The following is a 14,925-nucleotide window of genomic DNA, read 5'->3' as shown; positions in this document are numbered from 1 at the left end:
TTGGAGGCAGGGAGGATGGTATATCTGTCCATGAGGAAGGGAGTACAATGGGTATAACTCAGTGAACCCTGGGGGAGGCCATGGCTCAGACAGTTGTTGGCAAAGGGAACTGAAAAGGCATGCCTACCTTATGGTCAGGGATGGCACTTGACATGACCCTCCCATTGCCTTTAGTCTATGTGTTTGAGGTCAGCACAAGCGAGTGGGGATTTATGGCAAGAAAATCTCCACACACAGAAGGATTTTGGCCTTTCAGTGAGCTTAACCCATGAACTTGTCTGGCATGCACCAAACCTAGTTAGCCTGCAAGGAAAAACCATGTGGGAACACTAGTTGCCGGCCAGAATGGGAAATGCAGGCAGGGACAATTGAGCTGACATAGATATCTTAATGATCACCCAATGTGGAAAAAAGCAGTAGAAAAAATGCTTTCATGATTAAACATGGCAAAACATTACTTCATTAACAGTGTAAATTAAGCAAATGATGTTACAAGAAAAGGTTCACAATTTCACTGAATGGCAAGATCAAACAGATTTTCGTAGATTAGTGCTAGACTAACTGCCCTTGTGGTCCATTTTAAGACTGACTAACTAACCCATGTGGGGATCAAACACAGCACCTTGTGTTTGGAAGGTAAATACCTTAACTATTATGCCAGCCTCCCAACCTGGTAGCTTAAGCTATATAAAACTGCAAGGTGAAAATTGTGTATCTCAACAGTAAATAAGTAAAAGGAATGAAAACATGTCATGTAGTTTAGCTTTTAATAATCAAAGTAAATGCAGTGTGGCAATAATGGAGGAAATGACAACAGCCCAATGGACTGACATTACTATAATAAACTATAAAAGGAAGAAGAATGACCGCTCAACCAAAACCAACTCTGATTCAGTGTATACACATAATAAACTATAAAAGGAAGAAGACTGACCGCGCAACCAAAACCAACTCTGATTCAGTGTATACACATAATAAACTATAAAAGGAAGAAGACTGACCGCTCAACCAAAACCAACTCTGATTCAGTGTATACACATAATAAACTATAAAAGGAAGAAGACTGACCGCGCAACCAAAACCAACTCTGATTCAGTGTATACACATAATAAACTATAAAAGGAAGACGACTGACTGCGCAATCAAAGCCAACTCTGATTCAGTGTATACACATAATAAACTATAAAAGGAAGAAGAATGACCATGCAACCAAAACCAACTCTGATTCAGTGTATACACATAATAAACTATAAAAGGAAGAAGACTGACCGCGCAACCAAAACCAACTCTGATTCGGTGTATACACATAATAAACTATAAAAGGAAGAAGACTGACCGCGCAACCAAAACCAACTCTGATTCAGTATATACACATAATAAACTATAAAAGGAAGAAGAATGACCGTGCAACCAAAACCAACTCTGATTCAGTGTATATACAGACAATATACAAACCACAGTAATGATCTTTGGTCTATTCATAAAATTGTCATTACTGATTTCAAGGAAATAATGCAGAGAAAAAACATAAGTAAAATGCAGATATATTTACAGTTTAGTTCATTAGCTATTTAATCTTTTTTTATGAGAAAATAGTGACCATTTATGCTACAAAGTAATTTATTTCACATACATTGAACCATTCTTTATGGAAGAGTTTTTTTTTTTCATTAAGTAATTATTTAGCCTGTTCTTATATATTTAGAGATTTTTTTTTAGCTAAAGCACACTGCCTGTTCAGGTTAATGTTTTCAATAGTTAGTGTAAGATGTTTTGTTGGTTTCAGATATGAATAAAAAATATTCTGATTTACAAAAAGAGTGTCTTACATCAACATGAACTGAAATATCTGTGCTTGGAAATCAATACTGTTTAGCAGTATAGACTAACAATTAAGGTAAGCAGTCATCAATGAATTAAATCAGACAAACCAGTGTTGCACTCTTGATTTTGCTCATAACTGTTTCTGCATGGTGGGGTGATTTAAATACATTAAATTGTATCCAATTTGAGTAAAGTAGTCTACACAGCTCATTGGTGGCTTAGTTTCTTCTGGAACTAAGGATTTAAGTGAGTCTTATATTAGGGGGCAAGCTAATAATGATGGAGTGATATAATAAATTAAATGATGTTGTCTGTGCATCCCATGTACCATACCTAAACAGAAATGGAGGCCATGGATGCCTGTTCATATATGGTCATCTTCTCTTTCATTAAATCTCTCACAACAGTTGAAAAAGGGGGAGTTTCACCTGAGTAACAGCCACACTTCTATGGATCTCTAAGACTGTATTGTAGCCTAATTGTAATCTTATTTGAATTGTTATATCTTGGATCTTCTATTCAAGTAGGAAACCAAGGTGTTAATAATGTAGAAATAAATCATTCAGGTATTTGGGATGTGGTTAGGTCTCAGAACTGCAGCTTGAAATATCAGGTTTGTTCCTTACCACAAACACTGTCTCAGTAGATCAGTTCCAGCACATCAAAAAACACTTTTTAAGAAAATTGTACAGTTTAAAGTCAAATAAAATATGCAAAAACTTTTGACAGAAATACTTACTTTCCTATAACCACTCAATGGCATATCTATTGGCAGAGAGAAGAGACTATCGATAAACTGCAGGAATGATTTGAACATGTGGTTCATTTCTTCATCTGCGATGCAGAACCCCAATAGGACCCTAATGGACATGTGAAAGGTGAGCTTCTGTGCCTCACTGTAGACACAAATGGGTTCAGGGTTGCTGCTCCACTCCCTGAGGGTGTCCTGTATCACCAGTTGGATTTTGGGCAAGTAGCTTTCTAAGGCTTCATGGCTGAACACTTTAGAAAAAATCTAAAATGAAATGAGACAACAATGTCAGGCAGAGATAATACATTATATGTCAACATTTGTCTTACTTCATGCCCTGTGATTAGCAGCATTCTTGCTATAATAACATCACATTTGAAAGAACAATTTCTGAACAACAGCAGGTGATGAGATATTCAGTTTAACTATGCACTTTTCCTTTTATCACTCCCACCCTTCTCAAATAAATCTCTCTATAGCATGGACATCTAGACGAAATGGCTCTCTAAGATGCAAAGAGGAAGCTATTTGTCTTTTTCTTTCTTAATAAAATCTCAAGAGAAAGTTGATCTATTAATATGGCACAAGAATTTCATTTGGAACATGATTACAACTGGATACAGGGAAAATAACTTTGTTCACATTTTTGCAAAATAATTTGAGATATATAAAATGAGTGTGAGAATGCATGTCTTATTTCCATACACTTCATCGTGTTCTGTTTTTGTGACCTATTTTTCAACTGCTGCTAATAAGAAGGCCAGAAGAAAGTGATTAATACTACAGATCTACTGGATGTAAATAATGCCCCCATATTCTTCCAAAGGCAGAAACAAGTGTTGCTCTTATACCATAATTTCAGTTGCTGTCAGTATAGGAGATAGATGCACAGAGTAAGTTTGCAGCACTAATAAAAGAGTGCACTACATTTCACAATTATTATTATAAAGATTGTGTGATCTATTTCCTTTGTACTTCACATCTGGATTTTATGTCACTTCCTTAGAATGAAAAGTATTTTCTAAGTGACAGCTGTTTATGATGTTTCAATGTACAAAATTAAATCCACACACTGGAGTGCCTGAGATGTAACTGCTAAGAATATGTAAAGAACTAAAAAAATAGTTTTTATGCATTTTATACTGTTATATATTTGGCAATGATTTATTCTGTATTTTTGTAGACTTGGTTACAAAGAGTTTTTAATATATAATTGATTGAAAAAATAAGAAAGAATAATATTTGTACAGGACAAACATACCACCTTAGTTCTACCCTGATAATAGGTCACTATCCCAGTGGGATTAACTCCGTCAACAAAAGATAAATAAGCAATTAAAATAAAAAGCGCAAATGTTCCCATTTGTGCAAAGTAACCGGGAAAAGCCGAAAGACACAACAACATACAATAAAAACTCATTGCTATTGCTGACCTCTGCTTGATAAAAACTGCTCCATTTACACATAATCAATATCCAAGTTGAAAGCCAGATCTGTAACTCAGTTTGGCATATGCTGCATTAGAAACTAGCATTTCTGCTGTTATGTCTATTTTGTGTCCACCTTGATGCACAACACTTGGAGTAGAATACAAGTAGGATTTCACCACATTGTTCATTCTATTTGCTGGGTCTGGGTTGGTTGCTATAATTTGTAACTAGAATGGGTAAATGCAGTTCATACTCCGAAACCATATGGAAAAGCAGATCATGCTGTAAAACTCTTGTTTTGTTTCTGCAGAGTCACAGCTTCAGCCATTTGATTCTAAAATGGGTGGTAAACCTTTGCAGAACCAATTCTTGGCACACCTCAATTCTTTTTAATAGTTTCCTCACAGTCTATACCTTCCAGTTTTAGGGATTTTGTGCTGATTGCATTCATTAGCATTCTATTGCCCTGCATCATCAGGTGTCACACATTTCTAATGCATGGAGGCCACTGACACCAAATGAGAAATTGTAGGTTTCCTAATTGATAGCACACCCCACCACTTAATAATTGCTGCACACCACTATGTAGGAAGCCTGTATCTGAACTAATACCTCACTGATATCCTGTATAAAAGGAAGCAACAGCTAGTGTGTAGGAATCACTTATTCCAATCTTCCAGGCCCAGAGTATTCATACTGTGCACTGTTTCCACAATAACTGGTGCCCCCCAACCATAGCAAATAATCTCATTGAATCTCATCTCATGATCTTCTCCTAGCCAAGACCAATCAGAAGCAAAGACCTCCTCTTTCCAATTTGTTTCTCAGGCTGTCCTTAAGTGTGTATGGATTTGAAAACCACTAATTGATTCATTCATGAATACAGATCAGCTTACTCACATTAATAACAAGAAGAACACAGCCACTGGTATAGAAATGGACACTTTTTGCGTAGAGAAGGATTAAACCGTGAGTGGGTACTACCACATCATTTTGCTTTTTCTAGCATGACACAAGCCCCAAAACATCCTTCCAGTCTCACTTACTTTGATCTATATATATATATATATATATATATATATATATATATATACACACACACACACACACACACACACACACACACACACACACACACACACACACACACACACACACACACACACACACACACACACACACACACACACACATATATGGGTCTACTATACATGATCAAAATTGCAGAAAACTGAAACCCATATGGCTGAGACCATATGTTCGACTTCCGCAATTTCGAACATGTAAAAAAAAAATACACATTAATACACTTTCTAATTGTTAGCAGGGGGCTACACCCCCCACACCCCCCATAACTTTAATATACCAACTCTGAGATCGCACTACAGTGCGGAAATAGAAATATTTCCATTCCGCAATGCACGGAGATATCTGTTACACATGGTCGGGATTCTAAAAGTCGAACATATGGTCTCGGCCATATGGGTTTCAACTTTCTGGCATTTTGACCATGTGTAGGGGATCCATATATATATATATATATATATCTATATATATATATATATATATATATATATATATATATATAAACAAAGTTCTTCATTAGCACTCTTCAAGAAAAATCTTGATGAGTGGATGGGAAATAGGAAATACACCCCGGGGATCACTTCTGTGTCTCTGCTCGTCAATGGCACAGGAAAATAACTTTCTTGGGTGGCATAAGCCAGGGAACCTTGTTGGCTAGGCTTGCATAGGCCCTTGGGCCGATAGCCTAGTACCTACCTATGAACCTATGAACCTATATAGATATATATATATATATATATATATATATATATATATATATATATTTTTTTTTTTTTTTTTTTTTTGACTGGGATGGTGTCTGCAGTTTAAGGTGAGTGAGTGTGCGTGAGTGTTTTTCTAACTTGTACGAGGGGGTTAGGGAAGGGAGGTGGAGGTATAATTGTGTGTATTGGCTGTGTGTGATTATTTGTTTCTTTACTGTTTGTGCGAGCGTGGAGTTAGTATATATAAGTAGGGGGTGTGAGGGTGCAGGGGGGCTTTCCCCCCTGCATTTGTGTAGTGTAGGTGTGTGTCTGTGTGCTGTTTTGTTGTATTTAATTGTTTTGTGGTGTGGGTGTTATGGTTTGTGTGTTGTGTGCTGTATTGTGTATGTTTGATGTTTGGTTTCGTGATTGTGAAGTGTCGGTGTTGTGATGGTTACGGCTTTATACTGCCGAAATGCTGAAATTCAATATTTCAGCATTTCGGTAATGTGAAGATGTGAAGTAAAACTATATATATATATATATATATATATATATATATATATATATATATATATATATGTACCTCACAAGACATCTGCAGCAGTTGGAAAGGCCACAGAAGTACCTCACATAGAGGATTACTGGCCTCAAACAGATGCCCTACACTGACCATCTAAAAAAGTCCAGCTTTACTCCATAGCATATCACCTACTCCGAGGTGATCTCTGCCTAACATATAAAGCTATGTCAAACCCAGAGCTGTTGGACATTCTACACCTAAGAAATTCCAATCCCTCCACGCTACACGCTCTTGGGACCTAAACCTTGTCACCACAATAAGCAAGACATGCTGGAGGGATAGATTCCTGTTCCACAGACTTCCCATACTCTGGAACAGGCTACCCATCTATGTCAAGCAAAGTTCTTCATTAGCACTCTTCAAGAAAAATCTTGATGTGTGGATGGGAAATAGGAAATACACCCCGGGGATCACTTCTGTGTCTCTGCTTGACAGTGGCACAGGAAAATAACTTTCTTGGGTGGCGTAAGCCAGGGAACCTTGTTGGCTAGGCTTACGTAGGCCCTCGGGCCGATAGCCTAGTACCTACCTATGAGCCTATGAACCTATAGATATATTCTCTGAACTGAAGCTAGATTAAAGATCACATTACTGAAGCATTAGACATTCTACAGGGCTAGCTTTGGACTGCAAAGTGGTGACACGCCATTCAGCAGGGCAGTGTGTTGGTGGATTGATCAAGCATTAGTCATCATTTCTGTAAGTCAGATCACCAGATATTAGAGGTTAAAGTAATTTATTGTTGATTCAGGCTATTAATGGACACAATGGATATTAGTATATAACAGGACTTTATGTTTTACTGAGCATGAAGGCAACAAATTGCAATATGGACGTGCAACCAATAAGAGAATTCAATAACTTTCATAGAGGCCAGAAATACATACAGTATGAAATGTCGACCTCCAGGGCTAAATTTCTTTATTATTTTAACATTTGGGCCAGTACCTGGAAGGGGACCTGTGTGTGTTGGGGGGGGGGGGGTTGAGCTGCACATGCATACATGTACACTCAAACCTTGGATGTTTTATTTACAAAACTGTTCAAAATACAGTAGGACAAAGCAAACCCTGCCTCTGCCTGTGGTAGTTTCTTTTGTATGAATTTTTTCATAAACATTGCAACTTCACTTAATCATCCCAAGTCCAACCAAATGTTTACATTAAGCCAAAGACATTCTAGAAATATTAGACACAGATAAACTCTGCATTCTTTTTTTAACTTCTAGGAGATATGTTTAGACAGACAATTTTACTATATAAATAAAGCCCAGAGAATACATTCTCAGTTTGCTACCTCTTGTTAGTTATTTAATTTAATACTGGCATGAAAGAATGATATTTTTATCTCAGTTTGCTACCTCTTGTTAGTTATTTGATTTAATACTGGCATGAAAGAATGATAGTTCTATCTCTAGCTTTACTTCATTCAACCACGTTTTTATACTCTGGGGCATCACTTAACACATGAATAATGAAGTTCTAGTATTTTTCAAAGTAAAACAGATAATTTCTAAGTGAAAACCACAGTGATGAGTAAATTTAAGTAAACAAAGGCCTTCTTTCTAGGAAAATATACTCAAAGTATTAAAAGATGACCATGAATATATGAAACATAATTAAGAAGGCTCATGCCATGTTATGTTAGCATGCTGTGTTGATGGTTTTCTTGGATGCAGAGAACACAATTCTACTTGGAGCTGTCACAGAAAAACAAACAATGGTTTATCTACTTTAAATGAAATTTATAGATGCCCATTAGTAACTAAAGTCTGTACTTATATATTTATAAAGCAATTATACATGTGTGCATTTAAGACATTTGCAGGTGTAAATGCACACATCTTCATTTACACTTAGTGCAAATCATACATATACACACAAATACAAAAAGAATGACAAAAACATACTTATATAAGCATTATAAAGAGAAACACACACACACACACACACACACACACACACACACACACACACACACACACACACACACACACACACACCTATATTTTACTTGTTGCTATGAAACCAAGTCAAATTACTAAATGTCTTACACGTGTTTCAGGAGGGAACACCACTATTTATTTACATAAAGTGCATACAAGTGCAAACTCCTGGCTGTACAGGAAGAGTCTGAAAAATGCCCTGCTGTCAAATGCCAAAGAAGGTTAAAGTTCAAATAATCCCCAGTGATTTCACCTTGTCTCTACTTTTTGTAGAAAAACATATTAAGAAATATTTCATTTATGTTCCTAAAAATATTAGACGAAAATACACATGATATGTAAAACAAAAAAAAGAAATCCAGATATGAGAGTTTCCCTTGCAGTCAGCATTAGAAGGGAAAGGTAACATTTTCCTGGCCAAGGCCCTGCATTTATTATATACCTCGCTCACAAGAGTTTGTTTTGTTAAATAACATTCATGCCCCTTTAAAGCCTCAGTCTACAGGTCCAACAATAGTACTTTTATATGAAAACCAGCAAATTCTGACCTCCAAATACCGTCTGACGACAGAAGGTTTTCTTTTCCAAGGTTGTTAAACAAGGTACTTACTCTGTAGTATTTATTAAAAAAATCGTGCTGACTTCTCCAGAAGTTCCAGACAGACTGAGAGCAAACAATGAAAGTTATAGTTATTATGTTCATTCAATACTGGATTCTCAGTGCACCTAAGCTGGCAATCAAGCACTCATGGAACCTTTACTTAAAACCACAGGGGCATCAAAAGTGTCAGAATCAAATCAGTGAAAGGAGACCCAAACGCCTTTGAGGCAGAGGAGAAGAGCATAAGCGTCCAGCATTTAACACCATATGTTGTTCTCAGATTTACAGTTTGGGTTATGTTATAGCAGGCTCTGTATGTAGGGTAAAAAGTAAGCAGGCATTCAAAGTGAAGAGATCTCAACAAACAGCAATATTAAATAAGACAGGATGCTGTAAGGTGGATAGACAGTAAACACATATTCATTTTTCTGTCTCTTCCCCCGCTTGAAGATCTGGCTTACCACAGTTAGCAATATAGAAACCAATTAAATACAAATAAATGACAGGATATGAGCACATAAACAGGAGTGTCTTCCAGAAATGGCTTGAACATCATCAGTAAAGGATCAGATGGTTCTCCAAAAGTATTTGGATGGTCTGTTTGGATGAACATAATTAGACAATGTTGAATTTTAGCAATTCAAAATGTATAGTGATGCATTTTGGAAGATTTAATACAAGTTACACAGATTCTCTAGACTCCACTATCATAGACGAATATGAAAGATAGTAAGTTCAGTTTCTCTGAGCATGTTAAAAATATCTGCAGAGGTGTTATCTAATCTTATGAATGTTTTCTCATCTTATGGACTATATTTAGAACTATTACATCAAGAAATTTTAGAATACTGAATCCGATTTATAAGTCAGCAATAAAATCAATACTGGAATATGGTGTCGGTTTTGATTCATACTCAGGAAGTGATATTACTAATCTGGAAATAGTCCAAAGATTCTTTACAAAAAAGTAATGCTTGATGGATATTTAGGATATGGGTAAAATATTTTTGGGACTATTTGTTTGTGTATATTGGAGGTAAGTGATCTCTTTTGAGGCTTAGTAAACCAAAGTTAAAACACTCAAACACTGAACACCCCCAAAGTAATATGCAAACATTTACTTAATTTTGAAAAGCCGAGGGTATTAATAGTTGTGTAAAAAAAATCTCTCTGTTCACTACCTTCTTTTAAAATTATAAGACCCTCACTTCCTGAAGTCAACCACAAAGGACCTGTGCTTATGGAAGAAAGTTTATTTGCAACAGGTTCACCAATTCAAAGTTTAATCTCTTAAAGATCTAAACTTAACTTCTCACTTGAGTAAGTGTTAACTTGTTGAGGAACCGACTTGCCAAGTTCAATTAGATGGAAATTCAATTCAATGAAACAATTAAATACAAAAAAGACCGACTGCCTTCCCCGACATGGTGGGCAGCTACCATATCCCCAAAATTATAAATAGCAACTCCACAGCAGCGGCAATATGAAGAAAATGAATATCTGAGAAAAACTTTGAATTACTACCTGTGCATTCTTAGAAATAATACAATTGCAATTTGCTATGGAAAAAAAAAGTACAAAGAATTAAACATTTGTGATCTGAACTTGAGCAAATGGAACTTTATCCAGTTTGCACTCATGAGGCATAGGAAAACCATGAACTTCACCCTTGAACTAAAAGAGAAATTGCTATGAGAAATTGTCATGAGACAGAAAAGTGTAAACATAGTGAGTGTGTGTGTGTGTGTGTGTGTGTGTGTGTGTGTGTGTGTGTGTGTGTGTGTGTGTGTGTGTGTGTGTGTGTGTGTGTGTGTGTGTGTGTGTGTGTGTGTGTGTGTGTGTGTGTGTGTGTGTGTGTGTGTGTGTGTGTGTGTGTGTGCGCATAAAGCTTTACAGCAGGGCATGACAAATGAGACGTTACTGTGGTGATAAGGCATTCTGTCAGAAAAGTGGGTAGTTGTCTGACCCTTCAAATTAATGCACAACATTCAATGGAAGTTACTCAGGTGCAATACCCCTTTGCACAGTGGGGTAAAATCAGCTAGGTTTACTTGTTTGGTTGGTTTAGGATATGAAGCCGAATCATACTGCATATGATAGGAAAATGCAAGTTTCAATTTCCATTTTGAACTGTTTATGATAACTCCGGTGCAGATTTTAAACTTTTGCTGTCTTGTCAGGCAATCTCCAATTGTTGTTTTCTGTACTAGCTGTTAAAATTGCAGCCCCTTCGGAAACTATCATTAGTGTCATAAAGCATGACCAGGAATGATTTTTTCCTGTTGCATACAGGCCCAGTCAGTCTTCTCACTTTGTGTTTTCCTTGCAAAACTTTAAATCAGGGTGCACATTTTCCCTAGACACCATAGCCATCACTAGCGTACAGGGACCTTTGATTAGCAGCTTGGGCACTTTATGGCACTGATATGGCAGGATAGATGTGCTCATCTCAGGAAGGAAAATGAGGCAGGACATGATGCTGATAGCCTGGCTCCCTCAGCCACAGTGCTAACAGTAACTCCAACCAAAATCCCATCATTAATTCAAAGCTTAAGAAAGGAGAGGGCTGGCATAATGGTTAAAGTCCTTTACCTACAAGATACTAGCTACAGGGTTTGATTCTGACATCTGGTTATTTGCTATACTTTTAACCAACTGACAACCTAGCATTCACCACTGAGCTCACTGACTTGCATGAATACGACAGTGCTATCATTCAACCAGCTGGCAACCTCTTAAGTTTAGCATTCACATAAGTCAGATTCAGCCAAAAGAAATGGATGAAACTGTGGCTGATCCGACTTTGAAAACAGCTATCTTACTCAGTTATGTAGCTGCATGGCGTTGGCATCAACCTCCTTTTCCCATTTTTGTAGATGGGGTTGGAGAGTCACATCAACAGTGACTGACTATCACCTAGATCCAATGTTCACGCCACCAGGTGGATAGCCCTTCTGTCAATACTAAAAGCTTTTATTTCTAGGTCACAAAGGCCCAACTGAAGTCTGAAGTCCCTACACACTGAAGCCAGATAAAGGTATTGCAATTTGTGTTGCTTATGTATGGTGAATTTCTGATTCTAACAGGACGTCCACTCCTTAAATACTGCAAGTGTTCATAAGTTGTGATTGAACAACAGATAAATGTATGAATTGCTCCTCTGTAATGCTGTAGTATGTATGTGATATACAGGTCTTTTATGTTTAAGCAGATAATTTACTGATCATGTGTTTATATGAGAAGCAGTGTCCAAGGCAGACTCCCATCACCACATGTTCCACTTACAGTCATGATTTGAATTACACCATTCATAACTAAACGTAAGCATAACATATGCTGAGCTATTTACAAAATCTCTGTACAGCCATATTGATAGCTGTATAGAGCAAGTTGTGCCCACTCGTATTAAGAATAAGACAAACTCAAAAGACAAGCCACCCTGGTGGAATCATACTATAAATTGGTTATACAACAAAAGAAAAAAAAATCTTGGCCAAGCATAGGAGGAAAAAAAAACATGCATACCAAAAGCTCCTTTACCAATCTAAATAGGCAGCTAAGAGGATGAATTAATTCTTCAAAGGCTAGATTTGAAGAAACAAATAGCTTCTTGGGCAAAGGACAGCCACAAAGCTTTCAACAGCTATGTCCATAACCTCAGGAGAATTACGCAATAGTGCGCAGAACTTATTGCAAATGGCATCACCCACACTGAACTAGATGGCCATTGCCAACATTTTGGTTCACAGGTTCTGCTCAAATTTTTCCCCCACTTCCCCCGATAGTTCAAAAGAAATACCATATACCACAATCTCCCCAACTATTACTAGGGAACAGGTCATTGATGCACTTTCCAAGCCCAGAAACACTGCATCAATGGGCCCTGGATAACATCTTGGGATGCTTAATAAACAGCAGAAAACATGACCTCTCTGGTCCACTTGAATCATTTTTCAACTGGAACCTACAGTCAGGTTTTGTTCCTAAGGACTGGAAATAGTTACAATCATTCCCCTGCACAAAGGAGGTCCAACCACTGATCTGGGTAACCACAGACCCATACATCTGTCCAGCCTCATATGTGCAGCCATGGAAAAAATCATCATGGACATGATAAATGAAAACACAGGTAACCTGCAAACACTGGACCGTTCATAGTTCAGCTCTGTTAAAGGAAGGTCATGACTATTAAATCTGGTGAGCTTTTTTGTGGGGGGGTCACCAAAGCAATGGATGAAGGCAAGACTGTGCACACAGCTTACCTTGACCTGGCCAAGGCTTTTGATACAATACCCCATTCGGGCATTATAGGCAAGCTCACTAATTTAGGTATAAACTCGTTAACCATCCACTGAATAGCCAACTGGCTCACTGATAATACCCAGGAGGTCAAAATAGGTGAGGCCACCTCTACCAAGAGGCCAGTCGTTATTGGAGGTTTATGGCTGACTAAGTTTGCAGATGACTGCAGGCTGGGGATTATCAATGTCTCTTCTGCAGACACTATAATTCTTCAAGAAGGTCTATCTCTGACTAACAAATGGTGTCAAAGCCATGGTTTTAAACTCATTGCTAAGAAATGCATAACTGTACCCTTTTGGAAGTCAACCCTCCCGGCTAATTACATGTTGATAATACATTCCTAAGAGTTGACCCAGTGGTCAGGGATCTTGGTACGCACATAATCAGTAGCCTTACTTTCAACTATCACATGGCCACAGTAGTGGGGAAATCCTTATATGTTGCACAACTTATAAGTAAGGGCATGGCATCTATGTCTAAAAAAGGTCATTATCCCACTGTACTCTGCCCTTATCAGACCAATCATAGAGTATAATGCTCCCTTTTGTATGTACCCAGCCAAGCATATGCAGCAAATAGAGTGACCTCAGAGGTTCCTTAAAAAAAAAGCAAGGCATAACAAACCTGCCTTCTGCAAAGCACTTTAAAGCCCTTTCCTTCTACTTAGTCTCCTATAGATCACTGAGGGGTGATCTGTGCCTAGCCTACAAGGCATTCACAAACCCCACAGTTACGAATCTCATATATATTCATGTCACACAGTAGCAGAAATACAAGGTCTAGGGACCTGAATTTTATCTGTGACTTTAACAGAACATGTTGGGCAGGCAAATATGTGTCCCAGAGACTGCCCTCCTATGGAGCAGGCTTCCCATCCATGTAAAGCTGAGTTTGTCTATTTCCCAGTTTAAGCTCAACCTACCAGTGGGTGGGGAATAGGAAATTTACACCAGGCCTGACACCCATTCCCTTATAGACAGAGGTAGCTTATAAATGCCTGGCTCTCAATGTCCTGTTTGGATACAGGCCATCATTATTCTTTTGGGAAAACTTGACTAGGCTTAGAAATGCTCCTGGTTCATTAGCCTAGCAACAATCTATAAATCTATTACAAATTCCTGCCCTTCAGGGTCTGCTTCTTTCAAAAGTGATGCTGGCTCTATATTTTCTATAAACATACTGAGTGTCTCTTCTTCATTCACACAAAGGAGAAAAGACTCCTTCCAAATATCTTAGATCTTAGTCAAGAAAAAATTAAGGTCAGAACACTTGCAGAGAAATCCACGCATCTGACAGGCAACATTCATCACTTTTGCTTTAGTCTGAATTCATGCATCCAGAACTTTAAATTGATTTATAAGATTTGCATTTGAGAAAAAAAAACTAATGTGATCATTTCAAGCTGCATAAAACCTACCTTTAGAAACTACTTAAACTGTTGCCATCTGGAAAACACAAATATTCCATATTTTAGGAACATGAACTGTTGAAATAAACTAGTTTCCTTTTGTACATAGCATAAAATTTGTATGCCCTCTAGTGAAGACTTCCTGAACTGACCAATTAATTTGAAAAAGGTAGAGGCAGGCAGTGTGTGTTATATGAAAACATGCATAGTCCATGCACATTATATAAAACTACTAGGTAAATGGCAAACTTTCTTGAAAGATGCATGGTCTGATGAAATTCTCCCAGAAAACATCTCAAACCAGAAATAGCT

The 14,925-nt window shown here is 37.5% G+C and overlaps 1 protein-coding gene across 1 annotated transcript in view; it reads right to left on the bottom strand.

Annotated features, from left to right (window-relative positions):
• The window catches only part of LOC122795680 (cytochrome P450 26B1), a 128,473-nt gene that overhangs the window by 17,946 nt on the left and 95,602 nt on the right, over positions 1 to 14,925 (bottom strand). Inside the window, exon 4 of the mRNA XM_044063972.1 lies at positions 2,564 to 2,839. Coding sequence (XP_043919907.1) covers positions 2,564 to 2,839 — 276 coding nt within the window. The remainder of the gene's footprint in view (positions 1 to 2,563; positions 2,840 to 14,925) is intronic.

This window comes from Protopterus annectens, chromosome 2.part2 (genome assembly GCF_019279795.1).
Source record: "Protopterus annectens isolate FY-2018-M chromosome 2.part2, PAN1.0, whole genome shotgun sequence".
In the NCBI taxonomy this organism is placed as follows: domain Eukaryota; kingdom Metazoa; phylum Chordata; order Ceratodontiformes; family Protopteridae; genus Protopterus; species Protopterus annectens.
Note: the sequence above shows the minus strand (reverse complement) of the source record. Positions and strands in the feature narration are given on the sequence as shown.